This window comes from Mytilus galloprovincialis, chromosome 13 (genome assembly GCF_965363235.1).
Source record: "Mytilus galloprovincialis chromosome 13, xbMytGall1.hap1.1, whole genome shotgun sequence".
Lineage (NCBI taxonomy): Eukaryota > Metazoa > Mollusca > Bivalvia > Mytilida > Mytilidae > Mytilus > Mytilus galloprovincialis.
In genome coordinates this window covers 44,475,759-44,500,149 of record NC_134850.1, presented here as the reverse complement: position 1 = coordinate 44,500,149, position 24,391 = coordinate 44,475,759, and the positions used below count along the sequence as shown (strand labels likewise).

At 30.7% G+C, this 24,391-nt stretch overlaps 1 protein-coding gene across 9 annotated transcripts in view; it reads right to left on the bottom strand.

Annotated features, from left to right (window-relative positions):
- Nucleotides 1-24,391, bottom strand: part of LOC143057621 (uncharacterized) — a 46,444-nt gene that overhangs the window by 4,408 nt on the left and 17,645 nt on the right. For 2 of the 9 annotated variants that reach the window (XM_076230961.1, XM_076230954.1), the window contains exons 2-13: nt 19,537-19,599; nt 18,892-19,030; nt 16,261-16,354; nt 15,097-15,274; nt 12,487-12,580; nt 9,632-9,743; nt 9,126-9,161; nt 8,023-8,178; nt 6,751-7,202; nt 6,322-6,345; nt 2,893-3,086; nt 32-121 (exon numbers count right to left, since the gene is read on the bottom strand). In XM_076230961.1, coding sequence (XP_076087076.1) covers nt 32-121; nt 2,893-3,086; nt 6,322-6,345; nt 6,751-7,202; nt 8,023-8,178; nt 9,126-9,161; nt 9,632-9,743; nt 12,487-12,580; nt 15,097-15,274; nt 16,261-16,354; nt 18,892-19,030; nt 19,537-19,599 — 1,632 coding nt within the window. The remainder of the gene's footprint in view (nt 1-31; nt 122-2,892; nt 3,087-6,321; nt 6,346-6,750; nt 7,203-8,022; nt 8,179-9,125; nt 9,162-9,631; nt 9,744-12,486; nt 12,581-15,096; nt 15,275-16,260; nt 16,355-18,891; nt 19,031-19,536; nt 19,600-24,391) is intronic. The other 7 variants (XM_076230955.1, XM_076230960.1, XM_076230956.1 and 4 more) reach the window with 7 other exon arrangements.

The window sequence follows — 24,391 nt, the reverse complement described above, 5'->3', positions numbered from 1 at the left end:
AGTTTCAGAAAGTTAGTAATACTAATACTACCATGATAGTTGTTGGCAGCTAAAGGGTTCCAACTTCCTTTTGGTCTGCGAAGACTTCCACGTAAACTGGGGTCCCATTCCAGGTCGAATTCTAGTGCAACACAGAAATGAACTCAAGAGAATGTGCTTTGTATAATATGTGTGTTATATGAAAATAATGAAATAATGTGAAATGATGAATGAATGAATGATTATTTGATTTTTTCAAGTTAGTATGATTTTGTTTGATAGCACTGTTTCATATTTTTCGATAAACTACTGTGAATTCAATTATCTTTAATTTTGTTGGTATATGGGAACCTATAAATATAAATGTTCAATGAACAGAGAATTTTTTTTAGGTTTTTTTGTAGAGTTTGGTATAACCATGAAATCAAATATCCACTAGCATACAGGTTTTCATCAATCCACAAAAATTGGCACGCTCGAAAAATTGGTATGCTCGAAAATAAACTAATCAACAGTAACATTGGCGGATCCAGGGGGGTTCAGGGGTTGGAACCCCCCTTTTTTTTGGCCGCTCAATGCATTTGAATGGGGACATATAGTTGGAACCCCACTTTGTGCTGGGTTGGGAACCCCCTCTTTTTAAAATGGCTGGATCTGCCCCTGAATAACCACTTTTTTAAATTTGTTCCAGAATAAAAAATGGTCCTTATGAAGGCGTTCAAATACTTTGAATTCATTTGTTTCATGTATACCAATTTTAGTGGATATTTTAGGAACATGTATTTTGGCAAATACTGCTTTCAAGCATACAAAAAATGTGGACTACATTGAACACTTAAATTCAGTTCACTAAAAACCCATGAAAACAAGAATATAAACAATCATTTAGGACATATCATTATTAATTTTACTAGTAAAACTACAGTCAAATTTAATTGATCAAAATCTGTCTAAACAATTGAACAGAGGTAAAAAAGAAATAGTGATTTCAAACAAAATCTTTATTTCATCCTATAATAATTTCATGTATTTTACATCATCAGCATTTCTGATGTTAATTTGCCTGATTAGAAAATTACTGTATTACAACAAAGCGTAATTTGTATTAAAAATCTAATAAAACATGCATTGTTTACTTAAATGTTAAACATTAAACATGTAAGAAATAACACACAAACAAATCAAAAAAACATTTGAAGCGGAAAAACCATAATATTTATTGAAATTGAAATTTGAAATTTTGTATATATACATGATGTTTCTCTTGCTCAATTTTAGTAAGAAATAAATGTTTATTAATATTTTGAAATAATTAGTTTACAAAGTAGTAGAAAATTGACTGACTAACAGACAGACAGACAGACGGACAGACAGACGGATCAAGAATTTCACACCCCTCTTAAAATCCAACAGGAAGACATAAAAGTGCCCCATTAAAAAAAATCTAATTCATATGAACGTTAAACATAGAATTTAGTAAGCAAGACATACTTTATAAACTATTGTAAAACTGAACATGAAAAAAGCTTTTGTCAAAACTTAGCTAACATATCAACATGAAACATCAATTAACAAATAATAATGCAACATAATATACTTACAAAGACACAGCTTTATACCATGCAAATAATGGATAGATGAAAACCACAATAAACATGTACAGTATGTATTGTATGTTCCTGTGTGTGTGTGTGTTAATTTTACTGAATAATTTGTGTGGATGTTTTAGACGAAACGCGTGTCTGGCATACTAAATTATAATCCTGGTACCTTTGATAACTAATTAGAGCATTTAATGTGGAAGAAAATTATGAAGAATAGGAGAAGTGGGATAAGTTTCAATTGGACAGCAACACTACTACACAAATAATCATGACATATAGATCAGATCAGAATGATGGGCTATTAACCAGAAACTCAGGCATAACTAGGAGTTGATTGCAAGATTGATAATAATGAAATTGATGACATTTATGACATTTATGACAATGATGACAATGATGACAATGATTATATCTGGTGACAATGATGACAATGATTATATCTGGTGACAATGATGACAATGATGATATGGGTGAAATTGATGACGAATGTATGATGTATGATGTACCATGTGTAAATCTTGTGATACATTCTGGGCTATTCCATTAAAATGAATATATGGGGGTATGAAGGGGCTTTGAAAAATTTGCCCCATAACAAACATTGTTTGAGTAAATTTGCACATATCAAATGAACATAAAAATTAAAATGACCTCCACAAATTAAATTTCGCTTCTTACCGTCCCCATTCGTTTAAATGGAATAGCCCTCATTATTGTTAGTACCCTATCCCTGTATATCATTAATGCAACATTGGGATACTCTTGAAGAGGCATTATATGTTGGTTAATTTTTTCATGAATACTTATTCTTATTGTGTAAAGTAATTAGAATTTTCGAGAATGTTTAATTTTTTGATTTATACAATATGACACCAAACAAAACAATATAAAAGCTTTTCAAAAAAAAAAATTTTTTGAATACATGTATTGAAATTTTCAAGAGTGTCCTGGAATGTATTGCACTGCTTTTGTTGCTTGTATCACAGATTTAATTTGCAAATTAAATAAATTGTTTAAGAAAACATCAATTAACCTTCACCATCACAACATATAAATTAAAAGTTAATCACACCACATTTCAAAAACACAAATCATAATTTGTAAGTTTTTGTATGTTATTTGGAATTAATGCAGACAACATGCATTGAATTGTGGGTAATAGAAATATAAATGATAACATTTAATGAATTGCAGTGTTCCAAACATTTTAGTACCACAAAATAAACTATCTTTCATATATGTTTGAAAAATATGAAAGATATCAAATACATTCAAACAAAAAAATCTTGGACTAGTCTGCACAGCTTACCTTCTGGTAAAGGCATCGATGATGACAAAGCCGGCATTTTCATGTTCGTTTCATCATGTGATCCATTTCTGGGTTGTCGTTTATAAGTAGGATCTATTGCAGCGGCTATATTGAAACCAAGAGGATTACTAACTGCATAATGGTTACCATTTTGTTGGCTATTTACTCTGGGATTTGAGGGAGGTGGTGGTGCTCTGTAAATAAAGGTATATTGATTGATTGTTGGTCCTTTACACCACTTTCAGCACTATTTTTAATATTGATGCAGAGAACTTTTTTTTTGTACAAGGAAGCCAAGGTGTTTTGAGTAAACCGTGTGTGACCTTCAGAAGGAAAATATATAGGTAAATATACTTTTTAATATTTATAACACAATCATGTAAAAATTGATAAAAATGAGGTAGGAAACAAAAGATACTCTGATAATTTCTGTTATGCTGGTCTGTTGTAGGCCTACATTACAATATAGCATCCTGAATACCATGAAATGTTTGACTAATCAATCAATAATTACAATATTTGAAAGACTTATTAGTACATTTTATTTAATCTATGTATGACCAAAACAAACAAAATTCATTTTGACAAGGCAGATGAGATAGAAACAAATTTTGAAATTAATTATATAACCAATATGCATTAGAATATTATAGCAAAAAATTGTAACAAAAAATTATCTCCCTTCCCAACAGAACTCTTCAATATTCAGAAAGTTCTCTGTGAGGACACCAATGATTATTAGTTGAAAAGAAACATGTGGTCAATAAAACAGTGAAAAATAATAATAATAAATGCAGTGTTATCATATAATTTTATCATATCCGTCTAAATATATATATATATATATGTATAAACCAGATGCTCTGCAGGGCGCAGCTTTATACGACCGCAGAGTTTGAACCCTGAACAGTTGGGGAAAGTATGGACACAACATTCAAGCTTGATACAGCTCTGAATTTGGTTTGTGATTAAATAGTTGACACAACATAGGTTTCTGGCACATAATGAATGTGGTCTAAGAACTTAAACTTAAAAACTTAAAATTTTTAAATTGGGCACTACCTATTATGGTCCAATACCCAAAATCTAAATACATGGTTAGATTCAGCATATCAAAGAACCCCAAGAATTCAATTTTTGATGAAATCAAATAAAGTACCATTTTGGACCCTTTAGACCTCAATGTGGACCAATTTGATAACCGGGCCCAAATATCAAAAATCTAAATACATGGTTAGATTCAGCATATATCAAAGAACCCTATATATTCAATTTTTGTTGAAATCAAACAAAGTTTAATTTTGAACCCCAATTTGGACCAACTTGAAAACTGGGCTTATTATAAAAAAATATAAATACATGTTTAGATTCAGCATATCAAAGAACCCCAAGGATTCAATTTTTGTTGATATCAAACAAAGTTTAATTTTGGACCACAATTTGGACCAACTTGAAAACTGGCCCCATAAGCAAAAATCTTAATACATGTTTAGATTCCCCAAGAATTCAATTTTTGTTAAAATCAAACTAAGTTTAATTTTGGACCCTTTGGACCTTAATGTAGACCAATTTGAAAACGGGACCAAAAATTAAGAATCTACATAACACAGTTAGATTTGGCATATCAAAGAACCCCAATTATTCAATTTTTGATGAAATCAAACAAAGTTCAATTTTGGACACTTTAGACCTCAATGTGGATCCTTTGGGCCCCTTTTTCCTAAATGTTGGGACCAAAACTCCCAAAATCAATCCCAACCTTCCTTTTGTGTTCATAAACCTTGTGTTTAAATTTCATTGATTTCTATTTACTTACACTAAAATTATTGTGCGAAAACCAAGAAAAATGCTTATTTGGGCCCTTTTTTGGTCCCTTATTCCTAAACTGTTGGGACCAAATCTCCCAAAATTAATCCCAAACTTCCTTTTGTGGTTATAAACCTTGTGTTTAAATTTCATAGATTTCTATTTACTTAAGCTTAAGTTATAGTGCGAAAACCAATGTGACTTCGGACGACGACGACAACAACAACGACGACGCCAACGTCATACCAACATATACAACTTCAAAATTTATTTGCGGTCGTATAAAAATGAGGATATGTGAAACCCTTGCTAACCTTGAACAGCTGAAACTAAATGCAAAGCTTTTTTCCCTTTTTAAGGTAGCTATGGAATGCTGCATTTTGTTAAACAAAACAAAATTCCCAAGTCACTTTTGGTGGTGTTATGATAACAGATAAATAGTCACCAATTACTTCCCATACTTGATATAGCAGCAATAATATAACTTATATTCAAAAGAATTATCGAACAATAACTGAATAAAATCGTGCTAGGCTAATTATTTGAAGACTTGGTTGATCATCATTTGAGATTCTACATGTATATAAATTGAAATGTTAGTACTTAAAATAGCTTTGAAGGATCAGACAAAGTATACATATTTATATAGTATAAGATATAGAAATATGATAAAATCTGTTAATGACTACAATTGTCAGTATGACACAATTTCAATGACATACAGCAAAATAGATGTGTATATGTAAGGGCTGTCAGATACATTTAAGGGTTTTATTTGGACCTAAAATTTACAAATTATTTCATAAATACATGTTTATGTTATGAATTTGGAAGATGAATAAAAAAATAGATGAGATATACATTATGAGACAGCAATCCAACACAAATAACCAAACACATCTAGAGGGCATCATTTTCAAACTGTAAATTTATAAATAAAACGAAAATGTGCTCATTTCATATTTTTTCATATTTTTTCATCTTTCAAAAGTAGTATAAAAGTTAATACATGTATTGACAAAATGACATAAAAGGGTAAAACTATATGACATGTGTTAGCAGTAGCATAATAAAAAAAAATACTTGATATTTCATTCATACACAGAAAAGAGATACAGTTTCTAGTTCCATTTGGCCCTGAATATTAATATGTGTTATCCCTTTAATTTCTACTCTTTGTGACAGTATTTTTGTATTAATGTATTCATGACTTGTTATGCAATAGATATACAGCTGTAAATTCTGAATTTTTTTTTTTTTTGGGGGGGGGGGGGGGTGCATTTATTATTGCAATTGTTGAAAAATCTACAAAAATTGGGGTTTCAGGAAATGCTGTATACAAATCATGCAATTTTAATTTAAAATGCAAGTTTAAATACTTGTGAAAACTAAAAAATCACAATTTATGCTATACTTTAAACATCTAATAAATTTCAGAATAAACAGCAACTCTCTCAAGCAGTAATATATCTATAAGAAATACCCTGTAATATAATAAAAATTAAACAATTCCGAAATCTGATTTACTAATTGGATGAATTTCAGGCATGAACTGTATCCCTTCTTACTAGCTGATTTATGTCCTATACTCTTAAGAAATACTGCTTATACTGGAATATTTACCTGACTAGATCATTTCTTATTACGCTTTAAAATAATCATTTTCAATAATAAATATTGGAGTAAATGAAATCAAATTTTTCAATATTCTATATAAAATAATACATGTAGCTTGTGCTTCAACAAAACCGAAAGCTTGTACAACAATATTTCTACCAAAATACACATAAAAAAATCTCCTTTTTTTTAAAAGAGCAAAAAAATGCAGACATGAACAAATTACACTTTATTGACAATTTTTTTTTAACGAGTTCAAATAATTGACAAACTATATGAAAAAGACACACACAGAATTTGGAAATGAAAACTACATGACATTCAAGAATGATTTTTCTTTTAAACAGAAATTAAAGTGAACCCTGAAAGATATGAAACTGGTTTCATATTAACCAAAAGGTAACATCTAATTGTCAAGAATCTTATCTAATTTACCTGTATGGAAGTTCATCTTCACTATGATAACTCCCAGGCGGTGATGGTGATGGGATCATTTCATCAGAACGATTTGATGGAAGTCTTCGCCTTTCACTTTGATAATTTTGTGTCTCTCGGGCAGAATTAAGTACCCATTGTTCAACACTATGCACTGAATGTGATGGAGTTTCACTAGGTGTAGGAAGTCGAGGTCGGTTTAATGGATCTGCTGACTGTTGCCTTGATGGTTGTCGTTGGGAATTCCTGGATGATGTTGTGCTCTGTTCTGATTCAGGACTTCTAGGTTGTTGGGAAGACCTATTTTCTATTGACTGTATAAAACTGTCTCTACGTAATCTATGATGGTCATGTGATCTATTGACAGGTGGATCTGAGGAAATTCCACCTGAGGAGATTCGTTTTCCCGGTAAATCAGGAAGTGGTCTGGTTGCTGGATTGGTCATCTGGGCCTGAATAATTATAGATAATAACAATAATTTATTTTCACTGATATACACTAAACCTGTAAAACATGTTTCTTTCTGTATTGATGTGTTAAACTACTATTTCAGGTTAGGGATGAAGTTTGGCACCTGTTTAAATGTTTAAACTTGCTGCATTTGTTTGCACCTGTCCTAAGTCAGGAATCCATTTTTCATTGCTTGTCGTTTGTTGGTGTGGTTCATAAGTGTTTCTTGTTTCTTGTTTCTCATTTTCAATATAGATCAGACCATTTCTTTTCCTGTTTGAATTGTTGAAAGCTGTACTTTGAGCTATAATTGTTTACTTTTTACAAATTTTGATTAGGATGGAGAGTTGTCTTATATCATACCCCATCTCCTTTTTTATATAAAGGTCATGGCTGGGACCATAAGCAACTGACCTGATAAGATAAGTGATCTTTAAATTGATACTCAAAATATAACAACAGCAGTACAACAAGAAGGTGACTTTACAACACTCAAAAGAGGCAACATTTAAGTCAGTTTTGAATCCCACTTGACTGTTTGTAATTTGTTTAATAAAAGGGCCTTTTTCACCAAGTTTTTAAAGTCACCAACCTACTTTATACTTTTGCCACAAATAGACAAAACTGATTTTTAACTTAATAATTAAATGAAGAAATTGAGTTATTCTTTTTATTCAAAAATTCAATTCCCCTCAAGTCAAACTCATGTTTTTAGGAATTTACAAATTTTATCTTTTTACCATAACAGCCCTCATTTTCCCAAGATATACTAATCTTTTTTTGATGATTCATTTCTCATATTTTAAAAGATCTTGTAGTACCTGTTGCTGTTGTCTTTTCACATCATCTTGTTGCTTTTTCTTTTCTTTTGCACGTTTTGCCCTGAGTTTTTCTTGTTCTTGTATAATTTTTGCTAGTCGTTCGTCCTGCTCCTCTATTTCCCGTAGTTTCACTCGATCAACTTCAGCTTTTGTTCTCTAAGTAAAAAAGATATATTTAAAGGTGGCTATCACTTTTCAATACACTCATATAAAAAAGATGTGGTATGATTGCCAATGAGACAACTGTCCACAAGAGACCAAAATGACACAAACATTAACAACTATAGGTCACTGTACTGCCTTCAACAATGAGCAAAGCCCATACGGCATAGTCAGTTATAAAAGGCCCTGTTATGACAATGTAAAACAATTCAAACGAGAAAACTTACAACCTTATTTATATAAAAACAATTGTCCTGATGAAGCCTGCCTTGCAGACCAAACATGTAAACCATAGCAAATAAAATTGCAGTCCATGTGAAGTGTTGTTGTCAATTTGGCATATTATTTTTATGTCGCATTCATTTGCATAATTTGACAACCCTGCATCCCAAGGTATCCACTTCAGGGACTCTATCGAAATGATTCACACAGACGTTGGTTCACCACACGGAGTTATATTTAATATAAAAAAAATGTTTACATATATATAACTATGACAAACATTTTCTGTCGCCTAATAAAGTATCATTTCTCCTCGGACAATTTTTAATGTGGCATTCACTATCAAAATACTGATTGATAAAAGGTAAAGTCTCTCCAAATTTGATTTACATATCAATATCACAGAAAATAATTTAACCTGACAGAAGACCACACTAACAGACCATATGTCACCTATCCTAGGCACTGCATAATAATGCCTATTTTACGGGCAATTTCAACATTTATAGATTTATTTCACAAATATTTTGATGATTTGACTATTGGTAGTTTAAATTTTACATTTGTTATTTCTTTAAATTCATTTGCAGTTTGGTATTTTATAAACACATGCAAAGTTTTATTAATTTGTCAACTTGGCCTTTATATGTCTATGTCATAATATACAAATTTCCCATTGGCTAAGATAGAACTATCAGTAATGGAGGTAAATTCCTTACCTTATGTTCTTGTTCTTGAAGCAGTCTTGCAAGTTCCTGAAATAAACAACTATGTCGTCTGATCACTTAAAACAACATATTTTTTTTTTCATTAATGTGAACCCATAAAAGATGTAAAGAAAACCTGTACCACAAATTTGACTTTAAGGTATAACTGATTATATTCAATGTGCCTTCATTATTCAATTAAGTGTGTCTTTCACTTATTTCTTTAGTGTATCTTTCATTTCTTTCTTCATCACTTTTCCATTTTTCGTATATTAAACTGTCTCCTTTATCATCATTTTAGTGTTCTGTCAATGCTAATTTTTATGTTTCCTCTAATTTTGTATCTAGATGTTTCCTCTAATTTTTTATTTAGATGTTTCTTCTAATTTTTATTTAGATGTTTCCTCTAATTTTTATTTAGATGTTTTTGTTTTCTTTTGATACATTCTCTTATGAAAAATTTACCTCCTCTCATTTTTTGTAATTGCATGAATTTCAGAATTTTAGTATGGATTTACCTCATCTTGAAGTTGCTGCAACCTTGACCTTTGCTCTTCAGGAATGTTGTCAGGTACAGCAAAGAAATCAGTGAAGTCTCCCTCATCCTCTATTCTCCCTGATGGTGTCACTCTGTAAAAGTGAATAACTGTCAAAATTAATCACAAATTGGTTGACCAATACTTTGTGTCAATGTCTCAACTCACAAAGGACAGATTTTTCTCTGTGTTAAATCTATTGTTCATCTGATTTGTAAATTTTAAGATTGTGACCTATTCCAAATTGTGACATTTTGACTAAGTATAATTTACATGTAAGGTGATGCATAAATAGCCATAGACTATGCACTTGGTCTTGCTCAATTATCTTGATTTGCATTTTCTGAATGGATTTGATATTTGAACATTAGTAAGTTCTTTTCAGGGATTATAGATTGTACCATGACAAAACTATTTAATGTTGGGGAGGGTTGGCATCTTCAAACAAGTTTAACCCTGCCACATTCTTTATGTGCCTGTACAAAGGCAGGAGTCTGTAGTTTAATTGTTGCTGTTAGTTCATGATTGTCATATAAATTTGTTTTTATCAAATTTGTTATACATTAGGCTATTAGCTTTCTTAATTGAATTGTTTCATATTTTTCATTTTTGGGCCTTTTATATCTGACTAAACGATACATTTTTTTTTCATTATTGAAGGCCTGAACAGTTGCTTACATCCACTTCATTTAAAGAGGATATTTGTCTCATTGGCAATTATATCAAATCTCTTATTTCTTCATTGGTTAACTAATTTTGCCTTCAATTGACAATATCTAATGAAGGACTTAAGCTGCTACCTTAGCTCAGTTATACAATTAACACAAAAATATGCAACCCTGTGGTATGTCATAAGTGTCTCTTGTTTCACATTTTTATATAGATTAGACGGTTGGTTTTCCAGTTTGAATACTTTTAAACTAGTAATTTTTGTGTCCCTTTAAAGCTTGCTGTTCGTTGTGAGCCAAGGCTGCATGTTTAAGGTGGTACCTAACACTACAGGGAGATAACTCTGTAAAGTCATCTAAACGTTTTGATTATGTTGTGTTGTAAATGGAATATTAAGCTTCTCAGTGATTAAAATTGGTGTTTGTCAAACTGTTATATAACCAGTGTAATTTTTCTGATAAAATGGTTGGTTCAAAATTTTTGTAATTTTTATATTTTTGTTAAAGGGTCAAAGTAAATACTTTGTCAAAATTTTAGGAAAATTAAACGAGCCAGTAAAAGTGTTGGGCACCACCTTAAGGGTTTTTCTTTAACAAATTGTGACTTGGATAGTTGTCTCATTGACATTCAAACAACATCTACTTATATCTATGAATTTCTCTTTTGTTTTATCAAGTAAAACTGCAAAACATTCAATAAGTTGTGAATATGCATAAAAGGCAAAAAAGAATATGTGTACACAGTATAGTGCATGCAGTATAAATAATTTCTAAAGAGCCTAAAGAGGTCAAGAATTTTAATACACAAAAAAGTCTCCTGATAGTAAACAAGATACATTTTTGGTAAATTGTAAGCAAATATACCAAATAAAAAACTTTTTCTCAAGCAGAATTTGATATTGATATGCTTCATAATCATATAAGGGATAGAACTAATGGAGTAAAATGCAAATAGGTCAACTATTTATTATGCAAGTAAATTAATTAGTAACAACTTCAGTATCTTAAGCTTAGGTCAATATATAAAATAGGGTATACTTATACATGTATAAAGCACAAATATGTGTATTCATTATTTTAACTTAATGATTTCTAAAAATGCTTGAAAATTGGAAAAAAAGGATTGATTTCTATCACTCGAAGAATTTCTTAAACACACAGAAATGCAAGGCAACTGAAGGATCATGTATAATATAATAATCTATTGGGAAAGGCTACTGTAAATTCAGATATTTTAGCTTAGTTTCTATTTTTTGTGACAGTTGAGAGAATAGCTTCCAAAAAATAAAGATTTGCATTTTAAATTTTAATAGCATTATTTGTGTGCAACACTTTCTGAAATTGCAATAAATATTTTCACATTGTTGTTCATTGTTCAAATGTCACAATCATAAATGTACATAAAAATTTCTGAAATTACAGTATCTATCTACTGATAATGCTAGGGATAAAACAAAGTGCAATGTGCAGATTTAGTTAAGGTTAGTAGTAGAGAACATCTGATGGATTCCAAGGTTGAAGTATGAGTAAAATAGAATTTAGAAGTCAAGATACAGTTTTCGATGGAAAAATACATCAACTTCAAATTTTTCAAGAGTCTAAAATAGTTGTATCATTCCATAAAAGTTGTGAATAAATGTTAACAGAAAGCATCAAAGATTTGCCATATATAGTCTTCTATTCCCCAATTATTAAAGTTCTGCGGTTAAAGATTATACAAACAACTCTTACTTAAAAGCTAAAAGAAATTGATTAGACAAAAAAAATTTCAAGTTAACAATCAGACTTATTGCTATTCTATTTATAAATCGAAGTAATACCCATTTAAATTTTCAAAAACTGTACATTTATTTCTGATATATATATTTTCACACAATTTCCCTACAATGTATTTTGATTTTTGATGTAATTTCAAAGTTTGGGCTAAAAAGATGATCATTCAAAAATATTTTGTTAAAGCAATTTTACTCTCTGATTTCTTTAAACGACAATTTTAGGTTAATTTTTTCGAACAATTCAAAACAAAAGATGAACACCTCCACATACTTGACATAGAAAAAAATCTTATCTGATGAAAAATCTCCTCATAGCATAAAACTGAGTGTACTGAATGTATAAAACCCTAAAGAGCCCCTAAAGTTAGTTACATATTAGTAAAGTGATGACTACCTGTACATATACCTAGTGTAACCATTACGTTCTGACCTGCTGTTTCTGCCGGACACCGCCATATCATTCATGGAATGCTGCACATCACCCACATCTATAAATAGACACAAAAGTCACCAGTATTATTATTTTGTTCATTAAGCAAGTCATTATAAATAGGAATGCACATGATGCTCTCCTAAGCAACCACCACAAGTAGTTCAAAGCGTAGGAAAAGTAAGAAGTAGTAATCTGGCAGATCTGAAAAGTGCACATTTACTAAAACTCTTGTTCACTTGCTGGCCAAATATGAAGTCATTCTGTTCAGCAGTTTCTCAAATAGAAAATATTTTTTGGAAAAAGGGATGGCAAACTGACAGATGGACAGAGATGGAGACTGCAACACAGTCCCTACTCCTAGACTGAGGGTATTATATAATCCATCAACCACTCTTTGTATATTATGTGTGCTCTATGTAACATATTGTGTGTTAAGATGAATCTCTTCAGTTGTGCAAGACATGTTCAGACAGGTGCAGCTTTGTTAAAGTCATTTGCCAAAAAAAAGTGAACCCAATCAATACATGATGGTGCATATTAGAATTTTTAATTAAACCTTGGGCAGTTAAGTTTCCTTAAAACTGACCATCATTAATAAAAAAAAAAAATTAAATATATAAAGATTTTATGACTGGCAGCATTCAAATTTATAATACTGAAATTGTACAAATGTTGAAAATAGTGGCAGAAATTGTAAGAGTGTTTAGACAGTGGCAATACATCAGAATTCAAGTGAATTTTTAATTATGAAGTCAACATGTTATTGCCAATGAATCTCAAAACAAACAAAAATAGCAGGAAATTCTTTTTTAATATATTTTACTGCGGATTCATTGATCTTTCTTTTGTATCACTTTTCCTGGATGGAAGAAAACTTGCGTTTTTGTGAATATTTAATTTCATGGTTATACTAAACACTTCTAACTAAGTCTATAGAAAATTTATTATTTGTTGAACATTTGAATTTGTGGTTCACAAATATACACAAAACCCCCAAAAATTGGTATCCAACGAATAATAATGAATCCACAGTAGATAATTTACAGGCCATAGTTGCCAACCTCTAGCAATTCAAAATCAAAAAGCATGTCATCAAAGTGGGTGTTTGCACTGAAGGGTAAATATTTTATTGTAATGGGATATATTAAAACGATAAACGAAATTGGCTTTTCATCTATGATTGTAGATGAATTTTAACCTTATATTTCAGAACACTTTCCTATGCCATGTACAACTTTTTTAATCTTTATGAAAATAGTTTTCTGGACAAGCATGGTTATGCACATATACATCATTTTGTTAGCTTGAATACATGAGTATGTACTATCAATTCATGTATATGATTTAACAGATGTTTAACTCACTGTGCTATGTCTGAATTTAAAAAGGTAGAGATGAGGCTTAGAAGATAAAGCTTTGAGCCATAGACATAAGCGTTTTGTCAGCATTTCATGCATACATTACCCTAAAAACGTGCCATGGTTTATAACTATAAAAATGTTATTTTTCCCCCTCTTTTGCCTTCTTAGCTAATCTACAACATGCTTTTTATGAGAATTACAGTAGTGGTTACATTTGAAAGATTTGATATAAAGTGTGCTTTGTGTTAAATACCGGTTATAATAAACTATGATAATAAGATACTATTTAGTGAACACTAAGATTAAAATATCATTGAGTGAAAATAATAGGTCCAAAAATAAATATGTGTATGACATGTTACATTAGGGTAGAAACAATACAGTTGTAAATCATCTTTTCATATTTTTCCAAAATATAGATTTGTGGAGAGTATAAATAAATATTCTTGTTTCTTTATTTTTTTTTGTTACAAAATTTTAATATTATAAAGGCAAACAAAGCTTACTAAAAAAATTCAAACCTGAAAAAAGACTGAAATATATGTGTCACATCTGATTAAATTTCAAGTTCGGAACAGAAGACATGAAATACACATATTTGTTTTGTTGGCCTAATATTTGAATGCAGTGCATACTATAGCTAAAAGCAAAGACAATATAAAAAGCTCCATGTTAAATCTGGTCAATGAAATTGACCATTCATGTTTTTAACAATTTTCTTAATAGTGGTCAATACCTTTCTAATAATAACAGTAGTTTAAAAAAAAAGAGGAACTTTTAATAAACTACCTGGTTGTTGAAATTTAACTTGCCTAAGTAAAATAAAACTTGACTCAGAGACATTTTACTAAAGACTTATCTAAATGCTATGCAAGAAGTTTTGCTTTCAATAGCAACAATTTTTTACCAATATAGTGATAGCGTACATTACAGAATTATTTCCTATGAAGAAAAACTAAAGCAGTTTTGATTAAAGCTTAACTTTTTTTATTTAAAGGCTATCATAATACTTTACATTATAGATTTAACCAATATCAAGAAAACTGATGAACACATGAATTATTCACGCTGTAAGAAATGGTGATACTTAACATCAAGACAGGAGGATGAGTGTAGAGTAACTGCTCCTCTATACAAGAGCACTATCAGAAGAAAAAGCCATAATTTTCTACGTGCCTCCGTGTCTAGAGGTCTAACACTCACTCATTACCTTCATCTGATGTACCTGCTTCTTGACTAGATCGGAGAGTCAACCGAGCATCCTGCGTATGTTGTTCTAACTGTTTCTCTAATATTTTACGCTCTGATTTAAGTTCTTTCAATCTCTGTTTCTCTACATATTTCTCATATTTTTTCTTTTCTTTTTCCTGAACTGTTCTTGCTACTTCCTGAAAGCAACAGATATGTAAGACATTAAGAATTGTATGTAAAACACAATTGTATGTAACTTTTGATCAAGCAAATGTTCATATCAATTTCATTTACATCATCATTATAGAAAAAATCTATTTTCATAGAAACATATGGTACTGATTTTCATTACATATTAATATAGTTTGGGTTTTTTTATGAATTCTTTATTTGTATTTTTTTGGGATACTTTTTCATAAAAAAATATATCAATTTTTTGCAGTTTTGTATATTTGCTGATTATCAATTCCAATAAGTGTTCAGCTATATGATTCTCATTGTCTTCCCTTATCATTCATTGGCCACAATACTGTCATAAGTTAATTTCTACACACTGATCAGGACCTCAATGGCCGAGTGTTCATCTTCTTATTTGGCCTGTCAACTCTGATGCTATAAGTTTGAACCCCTAATAAGGCTGTTGCTTTTGACTCCAATCTTAATGGATGGGATTGTCAGTTTTCTTGTCAATGGTCAGTGACCTGGTGGTTCTCTCAAAGCACGCCTGCTTCCAAATACTTACTTTCAATTAATCAAGCTATGCTGATCATATGGATTCCCTCTTAAAGAATTTCCACACTTGAATCAGTCTAATTTTGCCGACAATAGAGAACTATTATGTCTCACTGACCTTTGATTGCTCTACATGTAGTAAATAATATACTAGGGATATAATGGATATTTATATTTTCGTGGGTACCAGTTTTCATGGATTGAGTAAAACTGGCACTTTTGCGGATATTTGATTTCGTGGTTTTACAAAAGTCTGCAGATATTCATAAGAAAACTTGTAATTGGTTGAAAATTACAACTCGTAGTCTCTCTGTTCACAGAAAATCCACAAAAAATTGATATCTAACAAATATTAATGAATATACAGAAGAAGAAAATAATTCTAAATGCAGAATTATATAACTATCATATGACACACATGCTACTGATTGTCATGTGCCAATCATGTTACCTCATCTTCTATTTCTCGCTGTCTCTTGTGAGCTTCTTCCTCACTCATTAGTTCTTCTGTCACTCTCCTAGCAACCTCCTCATCTTCTTCAGCTCTGTGAAAAAGAATATAAATATCTTTTAAGGAGAGAAAATGGATAGCAAAAAAATTAACTTTCAATGTCCAGTTGTTACAAGTTTTGTTTGCGATGGTATCACAAAAGTTCAAAATTTGAATATTGTCAGAGTTACACAATGGTAAACATCATAGAGCTTAAAGTGTACTTCCTGTCTAGATTTGCTGGTAAGTTTGAGTACTCATAAACATGTTAAACCTGCCATCTAGGTTTGTGTAACGGTAATTGTCATAAGTCAGGGTCCTGTAATCAAATGAAAGTTGTAGGTTGCCACATTTGTTTTTTGCTCATTGTTGAAGTGTAAATTAGACCATTAGTGGTTTTTACATTGGAATTGTTTTATAATAGGGCCTATCTTAATACATATATGGTTTTGCTAATTCTTAAAGGCCATACAGTCATTACAGTGACCTGTAATTGTTTATTGAATCCTCAGATACTGGGAGTGTCAGTATAATGGAAAAAACTTAGTTGCAACAGTTAATTTGCTAAAAGGCTAAAAGATGCAAGAAATTAGAAATTTACATGTTGCAAGTTTTAGACTATATGTTTCCCTCAAGCTGTGTTTTTTTTTGTTGTTATTTATGTTGTTGGATTGATGTCTCAATGACTCATACCGCATCTCCTTTTATTCTTATGAATTCCAAATAATTTTGCTAATAACATATATGTTTAAATTCTAAAATTGACAAAGAGTTCACAAATTGCAAGCCTGATTTTCTGTAAACCAATGTTACATTATTTTACTTTTCAATGATCTCACCTTGTATTACATAAAATATTTAATTTACAGATATCTCAAAATAGTGTAGGCTAAAGGTGTTTTACAATGCATTTATTCTTATTTCATATAAGATACAACTTCTAAACTTTAATTCACACTAAAAAAATTCAAAGAAACTCTAAAACTTTGATGCACTAAGTTAACCTAAGGTATATATGTAACATATTATATAAGTGGAAGGGAGGTTACACTAATTACGCATTTGTTCACAAATATTTTTTGATCAGTCATTTTATGCCATCAGAAAAAAATAGTTTGGCCTAGACCCAAACACCTGACTCTAGGCTACAGGTGTATCCGCATTCACAACTATGATAAAACTAATCAACAAGATAGTCATATCAAATCATACTACGTTTTATAATATGAATTACAAATCTCTCAGCCATCTCTTTGATAAGTTACAACTTTAAGAGATACCTATGGATTAGACTGAACTAAAGGCCAAAAAATTAAACAGAACAGGAACAAATACCAGTTGTCCTTCTAATTGTTGTTTCCCACAAAAACAGCCATCTCTTTCATAAATAACAACTGAAAGAGATGTGACTATGGACTAATTCAAATCAAATAGTCCAAAAAATTTAAATAAAGGAATTCAGTTACAAATAGTCCTCCTGAATCTATATTTTCTCACAATCAGCCACCTCTCTCATAAATAATAACTGAAGGAGATATCAATAGATCAAACAAAATTGAAAGTCCTAAAATTAACAGTAGAGGGACAAATAGACCTTCCAGATTCTGAATAGTTTTGTCTTCACACAAAATATTAAGCCATCTCTTTGATAAATTACAACTGAAAGAGATGTGACCTATGGACTACTGTAGATCAAATTAAATCACCATTAAATTTACAGTAAGGGAACACATAGTCCTCCTGAATGTCTTTTTTCTCACAATCAGCCACCTCTCTAATAAATAACAACTGATGGAGATACCTATAGATCAAACCAAATTGAAAGTCTAAAAAATTAACAGTAAAGGGGCAAATCTTCACAATTTCTGAATGTCTTTTTCCCACAAAATAAGCCAACTCTCTGATAAATCATACCCGTAGCCAGGGGGGGTTCGGGGGGTTCGGGGGGTTCGTCCGAACCCCCTCCTTGAAATCAAATAAGCACTGTTAAAGTCGACGCTTTGTTCAAATTGTGACTGTTGAAGTCGAGTTCATGAGTCCAACGAACCCCCCCTTGGAAATTCCTGGCTACGGGCCTGTAAATTATGACTGAAAGAGATACCTATGGACTAGACAAATATAAATCACCTTTAAATTTACAGTAAAGAAACAAATAGTCATCCTAACTGTCAATTTTCCCAAGCAACCCTCTGTGACTTTGTCTGATTATTATAACAAGTATCTTTATAACAAGTACTGTTATCAGAAAGTGTGAACATTTAAGGTCAATCAAACTTCTAAACCCACTGCAATTGTTTGCACCTGTCCAAAGTCAGGAACCTGTTGTTCAGTTTTTGTTGTTTTTTTATGTGGTTCATAAGTGTTTCTCGTTTTTGTTTTTTATATAGATTAGACTGTTGATTTTCCTGTTTGAATGGTTTTACACTAGTCTATTTTTGGGCCCATTATAGCTTTCTCTTCAGTGTGAGACAAGTCCCCTGTTGAAGACCCTACTTTGACCTATAATGGTTTACTTTTATAAATTGTGACTTGGATGGAAAGTTGTCTCATTGGCGCTCATACCACATCTTCTTATATCGACTTTTTACTTACTGAGCTTTGAGGGCCTCTAGTTCCTGGAACCTCTCCTGTTGTTGAATGACCTCCTCGTCATCCTGTACCACACGAGCCACTGGAATGTCATCTCTTATAGTTCTCCTGTTATATCGGTTCAATCCATAGTGGAAATCAACTGGAGAAAATAATATGAAAAGGTTTAAATATAGTTCTCCTGCTATATCTGTTCAACCCATAATGGAAATCAACTGGGAAAATAAAAGAAAAATTTATACTTTGCATAGTGTTAACAAATATGTAACCTTTTGGTGTTTTTAAGAGGGTGCCTTGTTTTTTCAGATTTAAGGGAGGGAAGAATATGAGAATTTACGCAGATCCAGTTTAGCTAATCATAGTGCAAAACCTGAAAGTTAAAAGTTGTCTGCAGAACTACATCAGTTTTGCTTATTCTCAGTCATTTTCTTTATAAGAGTGACATCTCAATGTGATGAAGAATAAAGATAATTTTTTTATAAAGGAACAATGAAAACAAAGAGACTATGAGCTATGGGTTTTGCTCATTGTTGAAGGCCGTATGGTGACCTATAGTTGTTAAATTCATTGTCATTTGGTCTCTGGTTGAGAGTTGTTTCATTGCCAATTACAATTATATCACACCTTTTTATTTCTGTAATGACTTACTTTCTTTATTCTGTAATTGATAGGCTAAAGCTCCATCTTCATGAACTAACCATTGCTGGCACACTGAAAGAAGAAACAATTATTTATTTGAATATTTATGACTATCTGTGTTCTTGGTTTCACTATATCCATGATATCTGTTTAATATATTTCTGTTGATAAGCTTTTTTCAAGTATATTAATACCTTCAATATGGTGAACAAATTTTGTTGTATCCTGAATACGTTCTTGCCTTTAATGTTTTGATAAAATTTGTATACAAGCGTACTGGAAATTCATAGTTTCAGCTTAGAATTAATGGCAGTTTGTTGACAAGGTTGAGATGTATGTACTTTAATATAGAATTGTAAACCTATGGGTAACAATTTGGGATTTTTTTGTAAACCTAGTACTATTACCTATTTTTCTTTAAACACAAATAGGCAAAAGTCTGGATTATTTGCTTAGATAACATATCTTTGGAAGGATTATCTCATATACTATCTTAACTTTATAATTCCTGTAAATTTTACAGGTATCATATACATGTACATAATTGATGAACAGTTAGTGAACTAAACCTGATAATTGTTACATAATCTCTAAATATATATTATATCATTTTTTTACAGGTAAATAAAGAAATGACATATGAAATTTTCACCTTACATCAAATGTCAAATAACTAAATGCACCCAAACACAGTCATAAGTTAGGAACTTTGTAAGTTGTTGTCGTCTTAATTTTGATCACAGATTTTTTTGACCTTTAATATGGTGTTCACAGGAAATTTTTACACTTTTTCAAAAATATTAAGATTTCTTTAGATTGAGAGGAGTCAGAGCTTGATCTACTTTAGACATTCCATATTGAGTTTATCCCCAGCTAAGCCATAGTCATATACATGATATACGTTCCATGAAATATCAAGGATGCAGTCATTTTTATTTAAATTTCCAGCTCATAAAAAAATAAGTACCTCAAGGGTTTCTCTTTCTCAGGCTTGGATTGACTTAGCCAAATTTTGCATAAGCCCAAAATCTAACTTTAACAAAAAGCATTGAATTCTGGAATAATGCATTTAAAATAAAATGAACTATATGTACCCTGGGTCATGTAAACATAGTTTTGTTTTCATGTCAAAAACATAATTATATATTTATATACTTATATAATTACATTAGATGTATGTTTCATTATAATAATTTATTCTGATTGGCTAACTGCACATCACATGTTATTCCGTAAGCAGTTGCATTACTCAATACAACTTTTCACTCATGATAACACGTGCTCCAACAATAAAGTGCACAGGTGAATTAAATAATAAAATAATTAAAATTCGTGTTTTCATGATCATAGCTAAAAAATGTAATTATAAGTATTGAATGCGTTGACCGTGCGTACATTTTTAGAATGAAGCCCTTCCACGCTTCATACAAAATGTACTTCGGTCAACGCTTTTACACCCCAATAAATTTACAAAAAGAAGCATTCAATTCTTAAATAGAACACTTTTTTGTCATTACATGTTAGTTAGCTATTATTTTTATTTCATTTACTTAGGAATATCATTAATATTAATGCAAAAGGTTGAAGAATGCCAATTTACTGTAATTTTGAGATATCCTTTATTTACCATGTTTACACAAATGAGAACTGTAAAAGAGCAGTAAAATAATTATACAACTAAAGAGTCTTAATCTTGCTTTCATATCACATTAACTACTACCGGAATACACTTACAGAACAAATTGTTTGATGTGAAGCTAACAAATTCCATATGACACTTAATTAAACAATAATTCTTGTACGAAAACCTGTTACTTTTAATAAACTCATCATTTACAAGTATAAAATCTCAGTAAATATATTGAGCTCCCTGTGACTTTTATAAAGCTTTTAGCATTCTTGAACCTTCTAGTGAAGGGTTATCAAGATCACAGGTTCCTGAGCTTATAATAGCTCACTTGCAAATAATGTTTACACTGGTTAAAAAATTTCACTAAGGGGCAGAAATTCTGGTAAAAAGTCATCTGACATTTTGGTGACCGTTTTTGAATTTTTTCCAGTTTGTCTGTTTGTTTTTTTTAAATTTATTAAGGATTTGATGAAATTCAAGTGTGTGTATTTGATAATTTTACATGCATTTCAATTCTAAGCCATTGTCGACATATTAGTTGGTTGGTAAAATAAAAAAATTATACTAGATGATACATGAATGCACAAATCTTGACTTTCTTAAATTTAATATGCAGTTTCATTCCTGAATGCACAGTATATACATGATATATGACCATTGACTCGTTATTGGACATTAAGCAATCAAGGCGTAGTAGTTTTTATAAACATGATAATGGAAGAGAACAAGGCAATTCCAACCATAGAGACCGTCCACCCTACAGACGACCAAGAAAATAAACATATTTACTGAATAACATTTATTGACATATTGTTATTTTGTAAATTCTTGTAGTTATCCACTTGACTTTATTTGTTTGCTAGTTTATTATTTTTTTTGTTGTTGTTTTTTTGTTGGTTTTTTTTTTTTTTTTTTTTTTTCATTTAAATATTAGAATAAAAAAATAATAGTAACATTTCTATATATATGTTCCAATGACTAAAGTACAGAATAAAAGTACTAACCTTATTAAAGGTATTACAAATAGAACATTTATATCTAACATAACATTTTGTACATGGAATATCGGTGGCCTCATCTCAGCAAATCTGAATAAATTAACAGATTCTAATTTCTTAAATGATATAACAGCTTATGATATAGTACTGTTAACTGAGACACATATTGGCAAAGGTGTAAATATAGTCCTTCCAGGATATAAGTATTTTCCTGTTTGCAGACCAAAATCAGCAAACAATAGATATTTTGGTGGTCTTGGCATTTTTGTTAAAAATACCATTTTACCTGGTGTTGAGATATTGAAAAATACAAGCTTAGACTATCAATGGGTCAAATTGGATAAAAAATTCTTTAATTTCGCCAAAAATATTTTCTTATGTTTGGCATACATTATCCCAGCATCATCTAGTTATATATTTCAGTCAGATGATGACCCATTAGAAACTATAGAAAAAGATATAACAAATTATTATGCTGAGAGGGGTCACATAGTTCTATGTGGAGACTTAAATGCAAGGACTGGGTCAGAATTAGATTTTATAGAAAATGATACATATGATCCATTTGCAATGGAGGATGAAGAATATGAATATGATATTGGGTTACAGAAAAGGAATAGTTGTGATAATAAAGTTGATGCTAGAGGCAAGCAATTACTTCAACTATGTATTACTTTAAAACTCAGAATACTGAATGGCCGTATGTTGGGTGATTCAAATGGTAATTTTACTTGTTTTAAACCTAATGGCACAAGTGTGGTAGATTATATTATTATGTCGGAAGATTTGATTCAACATACTTTGAATTGTAAAGTATCAAATTTTATTCCCTGTTTTTCAGATTGCCATTGTAAGGTATCATGTATGCTGCTTGCCTCATATTGTCCTGTTTTTATAAATAAGAATGAAAATACTCAAAATTTTCCAGGTAAATTTAAATGGACCAACTGCTCAAAGGAAAAATTTCAGGATGCTCTATGTCACCCATCTTGTAAACTGGATATTAATGCTTTTCTAACTAACAATTATCAAGATAAATCAAACATAAACTCTGCTGCTACTGACCTGCAGAATATTATTATTAAAGCAGCAAAAATGTCACTCAAATTCAAATCTAATAAATATAAAAAGAAAACTATTAATAAGAAAAAATGGTATGATCAAGATCTTTACAATAAAAGGAGAGAATTAAACATTAAGGCTAAGCATATGTCTGAAAATCCATATAATATTAATATTAGAAATAATTATTTTAAACATTATAGAGAATTCAAAAAGTTAAAAAAATATAAAAGAAAGGAGTTTAAATCAAAAATTGTTAAACAGCTTGATAATCTACTAACTAAGAATCCAAAGGAATACTGGAACCTTGTAAATAAACTAAAGGGGGAAACAGAAGAAACTAGGGACACCCCAGAAACTTCTATAAATAACTCCACATGGACAAAATACTTCCAAGATTTAAATTCTCTATCTGATACCAATAAATCAAAAATAAACCTATTAAATAACATGCTTGTTGATTTAGAAAAAGAGAACATGTCAAATGTATTAGACTATAAAGTGACTAATCAAGAAATATTTAAAGCAATTACCAACTTAAAACCTGGAAAGGCATGTGGTCTGGACCTGATACTAAACGACATGCTTAAAGCTGGACAAACAGCCCTTATAGGCTGCATTAATAAACTTTTTAATTTAATATTTGCTCATAGTACATATCCAAAGCTATGGTGTGAAGGATACTGTATACCTATACATAAATCAGGAGATATAAATAACCCTGAAAATTACAGAGGTATAGCTATAAATTCTTGTATTGGAAAGTTATTTAATGTTGTGTTAAATACAAGACTTTCTAAACATTTAGATGAGAGAAATATTTTGACTGATTGCCAAGCTGGCTTCAGAAATAAATCAAGGACAACAGATCACATGTTTATCCTCAAATGCTTAATTGATAAATATACTAACTGTAAGGGAAGTAAATTCTATGCTTGTTTTATTGACTTTAAAAGAGCTTTTGATACTGTGATACACCCAGGTATTCTTATCAAAATGCTCAAGTCAGACATTGGGGGAAAATTTTACCAGTTAATTAAACACATGTATACACTTAATAATTTAAGAGTAAAAGTTGATAACAAACTAGGTCCATGTTTTAACTCTTATATTGGGGTTAGACAAGGGGATGTTTTAAGCCCTGCCCTTTTTAATCTATTCATAAATGATCTAC